Raw genomic sequence first — 8255 nt, 5'->3', positions numbered from 1 at the left:
TAAGTTGCATTGCTAATACTGTATGAGGATCATCAGGTTCACTAAAATCCTTTTGGCCTGAAATGTTTCTCTTATCCTGTTCATCTCATTTTGTTCAACGAGTCCTTCTAAGCTTGCTTTCTTGTTTCCATTGATTTCCCCCTCTAAGTCAAAGTCCTTATAATCAGTCCTGCCATAGAAAGTGCACTCAGAGTTCACCTGAGCTGATCACAGATCCCCATATCTACCAAACAAAGTGGAATATGTCATGAAGAGGAAATGTGTTAAGTCCTTAGGGGTGGTGTCTCATGAGACTCACTAAGCATGTGGGCCAACATGCTTTCATGATTCTCATAGACTTTGCCTTTAAAATATTTTAAATTGTGGTAAAATATACATAACATGTAATTTACCATTTTAACAATTTCATAATGGTTACAGTTCAGTGGCATTCATGTTGTGTAACCATCACTACTATTAATCTCCAGGAAACTTTTCATCTTGAAAAATGAAAACTCTTTACCTGTTAAATAATAACTTCTCTTTCCTTTCTCCCCCAACCCCTAGCACTACTATTCTACTTTCTGTCTCTGAATCTGAATGTTCTAGGTATCTTATATAAGTGGAATCATACAATGTTTGTTCTTTTGTGACTGGCTTATTTTACCACAATATCTTCAAGAGTCATCCATGTTGTAGCATGTATCAGACTTCCCTTCCCTTTTAAGGCTGCATAATACTCTATTGTTTGTTGATACTACATTTTTTTTATTGTCTGTAGTATTTCATTGTTTATTTATCAAGAGAAACTATTCCTTAGCTCAAATATTCATGTTTCATAGTTCAGGAACACAGGTCAGGACAAACCTCCATGGAATTCAACCCAAAGAAATTCTTTACATTCTAAGATCACTTTGTACTCTGAAAGATACCAGCCTTCCTCATCTCAAAATCTTTCGTGGAATCATGATTTTTGTAGAAATCTGCATATGCCTTCTTTCTTGGTTCAGCTGCACCAAACTCATAAGAAGCTGCAACCTCCAGGGATACAATGATGACTCCAACAATATGAAATGTCAGACACTTGGCCAGAAGGCCACGTATCTGAGGTTTTGGCAAAGCACCGGAAGACATGGTAGTTATATTCTCCCCACCACCAATGTCCTTCCCGAGGGGAGAAGCAATGACCTATACTACATTTTGTTTATCCATTCACCATTGATGAACACTTATTTGGGGTGCTTCCACCTTTTGGCTATTGTGAAGAATGCTGCTATGAAGATGGGTGGGCAAATATATTTTCCAGTCCTTTCTTTCAATTCTTTTGGGTCTATATCCAGAAGTGAAATTGTTGGATCATATGGTGATTCTATTTTTAATTTTTTGAGAAATTACTATGTTTTCCATAGTAGTTCCACTATTTCACATTCCCACCAGCATTAAAAATTTTTTTTTCTTTATTGATTAAGGTATTGCATATGTGCCTTTATCCTCCCTTTGCCCTCCCACCCCCTCACCCCACTCATGCCCTCAACCCCCTGGTGTCTGTGTCCATTGGTTAGGCTTATATGCATGTATACAAGTCCTTTGGTTGATCTCTCCCCCTTACCTCTTCCCTCCTCTACCTTCTCTCTGAGGTTTGACAGTCTGATTGATGCTTCTCTGTCTCTGGATCTGTTTTTGTTCATCAGTTTATGTTGTTCATTATATTCCACAAATGAGTGAGATCATGTGATATTTATCTTTATCTGACTGGCTTATTTCGCTTAGCATAATGCTCTCAAGTCCCATCCATGCGGCTGCAAATGGTAAGAATTCCTTCTTTTTTTACTGCAGCGTAGTATTCCATTGTGTAGATGTACCACAGTTTTTAATCCACTCATTTGCTGATGGGCACTTAGGCTGTTTCCAAATCTTAGCTATGGTGAATTGTGCTGCTATGAACATAGGGATGCATATATCCTTTCTGATTGGTGTTTCTAGTTTCATGGGATATATTCCTAGAAGTGGGATCACTGGGTCAAATGGGAGTTACATTTTTGGTTTTTTGAGGAAACTCCATACTGTTCTCCACAGTGGCTGCACCAGTCTGCATTCCCACCAGCAGTGCACTAGGGTTCCTTTTTCTCCACATCCTTGCCAGCACTTGTCATTTGTTGATTTGTTGATGATAGCCATTCTAACAGGTGTGAGATGGTACTGCATTGTCGTTTTGATTTGCATCTCTCATATGATTTTCCCACCAGCATTGCACAACAGTTCCAATTTCTCCACACCTTTACCAACTCTCTCTCTCTCTCTCTCTCTCTCTCTCTCTCTCTCTCTCTCTCATAGCCATCCTAATGAATGTGAAGTGCTATCTCAGTATGGTTTTGATTCATATTTCCCTAATGATTAGTGTTGTAAAGCATCTTTTCATGTGCTTATTGGCTATTTGTTCATTTTCTTTGGAGAAATTCTTATTTAAGTCCTTTGCCCATTTTTTAATTGAGTTGTTTGGTTTTTTTGGTGTTGAGTTTTAGAAGTTCTTTATAATTTGTATAATTTGCAAATATGTTCTTCCATTCTATTGGTAGCCTCTTCTTGTTGCCAGCAACTTTTGATGCACAAGAGTTTTGCACTTTGATCTAATCTATATTTTTTTCTCCTTTTTCTGCCTCTGCAGCCTTTGCCTTTCAATATGAAATCTCTTCATGGTGTTTTTATTCTGGCAGAATAATCTTGGTTACTTTACTCTTATGTGAAACTTCATATTATAGACCTTTAATTAACCTCACTGCTAAACAAGCTTCTCACTTTTGCAGACACTGAAGCCCTAAGTCCTAACTACAGAGAATATCATTTAATTTATCTGGCATGCAAACTGGACATTGCTGCTCCATATGGAGGGTCAGCAAGCAAGCTGTGGGGTTAGGGGTCTCACATCCCCACGCTGACTTCTACTAATGCTCTCCTGAACTGGAGTTCTGTTTTAACAATAACATTTGATTGAGTTTGCTTGCCAGCCTGAGAGTCTCACCTTTTTTCCCCATCTATTTTTTCACTATTCATTGATACTTTACATTTTCTATTTGTTCAGTTAGTTTTATCTCTGTTGGCATCATCTGAAAAACGAATGAGCATACTAAATACCCTAATCTAGGTCAGGATTTTTAAATTTCCTTTTCTTGAAGCAGATGAACCCCTTTTGTGAACACAAGCTCAAGTGGGCGTTCGTTGTAGCTGATAAGAGCCGCGAGAGCAGCCACTGGTCTGTTTGGGCGCAGGGGATGCAGAGGTTCAGCTTGCTGGGGTCCCTTCTCCAGCTCCTGAGGCTTTTCCTCTGAACCTCCATAGAGGCTTTGTGGACAGAAAAACCTCCTGATGGGATGGGAAATGGTTCTCAGCCATTCACTTCCCCTTCCCCACTCCTGCTTACATCAAAGCAATTCAGCCTTTGTATGGCAAATGTATTTAGGAGTCCGGGTAACCTTCAACTTACACAACAGGGTTCTCTGCTTGAACTAGCTGTTCAAAGATCCCCAATCTATTTTACTGACCAAAATGATAGCCCACATGGGGCTGAGGATTCATAGCCTTGATAGACCTCTTGTGTCACCTCGATGTGGAGAGTGACCTCGTTTATTGATGAGCACTCCATGGAGGGAAGTTTCAAAATCAGAGCAGACTCACCTGGTAAGGAGCCAGCTTCTGAAACACACAAAACTTAATTTTGATCCACAGACATTTTAAATTAGAAGGGTACTTAGACATCACTAGCTTAGAGCCGGCAAATGCTGTTTGGTTTGCATAACATTTTAAAAATTAGTTGATAGCATTGAAAAATCAGAAATGTTTACATAAAAATCATGATTCTAGCTTTTCTTGAAAATATCAGAAGATCTGAGAACACCAGGCCCATGGTCCTGTAGAGCGGTATGAATCACTGTGGCAAGGGGCAGGGGCTTGAAAAAAATCGCCATGTCCAGTTTGCATGCCAGATAAATTAAATGATATTCTCTGTAGTTAGGACTCAGGCATAATATATATTTTTTAAATTGTGATAAAGCACATGACATTAAATTTACCATCTTAATAATTTTTAAGTGTACAGTTCAGTATTGTTAAGTATATTCAATTCTGAGCAACAGATTTCTGGAACTTTTTCATCTTGCAAAACTAAAATTCTATACCACCCATGTAATAGGCTTTCCTTCTCTTTCTGAGGCTGCACAATATTTCATTGCATGTATATACTGCATTTTGTTTATGCTTTCAACTGTCAATGGATATTCATAGGTTGCTTCTATTCCTAGTCATTGTGAATAATGCTGCTATGAATATGGGTATACAAATATCTCTTTAACATCCTGCTTTCAATTCTTTTGGATATATACTCAGAAGTGGGATTGCTGGGTCTTATGATAATTCTATTTTAAATTTTTTGAGGAACCTCCACACTGTTTTCCATAACCATTTTACATTTCCACCCAGAGCATACAAGGGTTCCAATTTCTTTGCATCCTTGTCATTTCTCTTGTTTTTTTTTGTTTGTTTTGTTTTTGTTTGTTTGTTTGTTTTAATATTGGCCTTTCTTGGGTGTGAGATTACATTTATTGTAGTTGTGATTTGCAAATTCTCTCATTTAGTGATGTTGAGCTTCTTTTTATATGTTTGTTTGCCATTTGTATATTTTCTTTGGAGAATTGTCTGTTCAAGTCCGTTGCCTATTTTAAAATTATTGTTGTTTCTTTGTTGTTGAGCTCTAGACGTTCCTCAGATATTCTAGATAATAACCCCGCATCAGATATATGATTTTCAAATACTTTCTCTTACTCATAGATTGCCTTTTCACTCTGTTGATTGTTTCCTTTGCTTCACAGATGTTTTAAAGCTGGATGTTGTCCAATTTGTCTATTTTTGTAGGTTGTCTGTGCTTTTGGTGTCATATTCAAGAAATCATTACCAAATTCTATGTCCTGGAGCTTTTCCCTTATGTTTCTTCTATCAGTTTTAGAGTTTCATATGTTTTTTTTAATAAACAGGTGAAATATAAAATTAACTGGGATATGAGATATAATTATGATTAAGAAGAATAAGTACCATTTCCAAAATTTATAAAATAATTTTTAGTGTAATTCTTTCTTTTTTCTTTTAGTGTGATTATTTCTTATACAAAAATAATATAACCTTGGGATTTAGTGTCAACTATTCAAATTATGACATTCATAGTGACTTAAAACTTATTACAAATTCAGCAAAGTATCTAATTTAGTAAATTGTATCAGCTATTAGGATTATTCTTTTGTCATTTTTGTAAATATTGAAGTTGGGTCTTATAACTGAAAGTAGAAATCATTTTTATGTATCAATCTTCCTGTATCCTGGTATGATGCTCTGGTTGCAGGAATTCTGACAAAAGGGTTATATTTTGTACACTTTTAGTGAACTTTTATAGCATAATCTTTACTTGTATAATTTAAAATCAAATTCACTTTTGGGCATGTGGATGTATATCTGTGAAAACCAGTTTTTCATCTTAAGAATTCATAACTATGTTTAGTAAATACTAGAAGCCCGTTGCACGAAGTTTCGTGCAATAGACCTTCCTCCACCTGGCTGCCAGCACCAGTTTTCCGCCATCAGCAGTTTTCCTCTGGCCACCTGCCGATCGGAGCGCCTCCCGCCAGCTAGATTGGCCACCCCGAGAGGAACTTCGATTGGGAGGCGCTCTGATGGGCGGGTGGCCAGAGGAAAACTGCTGCTGGCGGAAAACTGGTGCTGGCAGCCACGCAATCGGCCACGCTGAGTTCCACCACCGGTGCCTTCCGCCGGCTCCATCGGTCCTCCCACAGTGCCGGCCGTTGGGGCCTGCAGGAGGAACGGGGGGTGGGGACTCATCCTGTCAGCCCAATTGGCCACCCCAAGTCCCGCCCCCAGCCTGCCGCCAGCCCAATCGTGGGCGTAGCGGAGTGATGGTTATTTGCATACTTCCCTTTTATTAGGTAGGATACTTTATTTTAATGCTGAAGGCCTTATATTTTGCATATATATTTGTCTTTATATGCCTACTTCACAGTCTTAAGAATCAAGTCTCCTATGTGTTAGGTTTTAATATTTTATGTAATATATGGATTGATTTAAACTAGTTGTAGCACTAAAATGAGTATTCTGAATGTTCATTCAGTGCCTTCACATCTTTGCCAGCACCTTTACATACTTTAAAAAGTTTCTTCTCTATCTCTTTTGAAAGTGGGCTTCTTTTGCCCACTAAACAGTAAGGTAGGAGACTGATAAAGTATGGTTTTTAAAGTATTGTTTTTCTCACATCTGCTTTGGCTGACACTGATCTCTCAACTCTGATTATTGTTCATAAATGTGTTCATGGCTGTGTTTTGACATTTCTCCAGTCATCTCTGGCTGTTCTCTTCAGTATGTGACATGAGCCTTTGTAAATGCTTACGTTCTTCAGAAACAATGAGATTGTGTCTTCTGCCTACCTGTTCACAGCTGGCTGCTTCCAAGCAGTCAGGACATGTTCGGTGTGGTGCTATCACCCTTCCTCTGTGCATAGCTCTCTGACATGCTGCGACAGAACTGTCCCTCTAGTGTCTGTTGGATAGGGCATGCTGATCAGGCAGGTGATGCTGTTTAAAAAAATGAGTATGTCACCTCCGTGAGGTCATTGGTGGCCTGACAGAGTTTTCCTACTGCATTGTTTTATGCTCTTGGAGCACAGGAGTTTCAGGGAGAACTTTATCCCAATGGATAAACATCCACATGATTATAATGATAGCAACACTAATTATAAAGTAGCAAGACATTAGTCTATTGTCTGCTCTTCCTATGCCTGTCCCCCCAACCCACTGGGGTTTGACTTATTGCAGTGCTAGGCCAAAATGTGCCTTTACCTTAGACCCATATTCTGGAGACCAGGGCAGCTCTGAGCTCTGGGCTCCATAGTCAGTCTTAATCAATGGTTCTTAAACTTCTTGGGGTTATGAATTCCACTGCGAATCCAGTGATAAACATGGACTCTCTCTAGGCAAAATAAACTTACGCACATAGAATATTTTAGAAATCATTTCAGTGTTCTCATAGATTGCCCTGAAGTTTCATCCTAGGGCCTTCTAAGGACAACTAACCTTTGCTGTTTGATTACCATGCTTAGCACTATGGGAGACATGTTACCCGAGTCATCTCAATCCCCACGATGACCTGATGAGCCAGATTCTATTTTATATAATTCTCTAAGATGAGAAAATGGAGGCATAGAGAGACTCAGTAGCCGGGTTACACAGTAAGGAAGCAGAAGAGCTGGGACTAGCACCGAGGCAGTCTGATGCTGGAGCTGGAGACCCAGGACCTCAGTTTGAGAACTCTTGTTTGGAGAATTTGATTTGGTTCTAGGCTGAATTATAATCTGAAGAAGCATCAGGACTATTGGACAATTATAAGAGTTCTTAGTTACCAAGGGACTCAGTGGTGTGACCCATAGACCCGCAGCTTTGACATCATCCAAGAATGTGTCAGAAATGCAAAATCTCAGATCTCGCTCAAGAACTACAGAGTTTTAAAAAAAGATCTTCCAAGAGATTTGTATGCATATCATAGTTTGAGAAGGATTAGCTTAGATCGCTCAGCATCAGAAACTTGGACAGCCTTTGAAAACATTTTGAGCTTAAAATTAAATTTTTGGTAACTTTTGACAATATTGATGATGGTTCCTAGTAATGTGACTGGTAATGATGGTGTTGGGGGGAAGGTGGTACAGAGAGAGGCAGAGTCAGCACTATGAATATGTGAGAACAACATATTGGCATCTTGAAGGTCCCCCTGCTCTGAATTACTAGTAACTGTAAGGTCTATTTAGAATGTTCCTTTAAAATGACAGCATTCTAGAATTGAGAAATAAATTTATGAAATGCCATTCTCAGTTGTTAACTGCATGCCTTCCAGCAGCGCAGGGCGATTCTGGGTAGTACAAGGCTATGGATAGCCATCAAAGCTTCAGAAAGGAAGACTTTAATCTCTCCTGCCTATTTCCCACCAGGCACTGTTTCCATGGTAGCTCTTTAAGAACCAGTGGGGATGTTCACACCTGGTGAGCAGGTGTCCTCTGAGCTGATTGCTTACTGTGCCCATTCCTGACACCTTAGCTTAATGACTTGGTTTTTTACCTCAAATGTTGGCTACTCACTTAGATCCCCCCTTAACTTTGGTGCCAGTGCCTCCCTTGACTGAATTTCCTCTTGAATTGTTACCATCTTCAACTAGGTTTGTAAGGAGCCCCTTTC

At 39.2% G+C, this 8255-nt stretch overlaps 1 protein-coding gene across 1 annotated transcript; it reads right to left on the bottom strand.

Annotated features, from left to right (window-relative positions):
• Positions 1-888: 888 nt before the first annotated feature.
• On the bottom strand, positions 889-1113 carry LOC307115411 (cytochrome c oxidase subunit 6C-like; the record flags this gene model as incomplete). Its single annotated transcript, XM_079798632.1, has 1 exon — positions 889-1113. One exon carries the CDS (start codon positions 1111-1113, stop codon positions 889-891), a length of 225 nt encoding a protein of 74 aa, XP_079654758.1.
• Between the last annotated feature and the right edge of the window lie 7142 nt (positions 1114-8255).

This window comes from Cnephaeus nilssonii, assembly GCF_951640355.1.
Source record: "Cnephaeus nilssonii genome assembly, chromosome: 2".
NCBI lineage: Eukaryota > Metazoa > Chordata > Mammalia > Chiroptera > Vespertilionidae > Cnephaeus > Cnephaeus nilssonii.
This window is presented reverse-complemented; position numbering and strand designations above follow the sequence as displayed.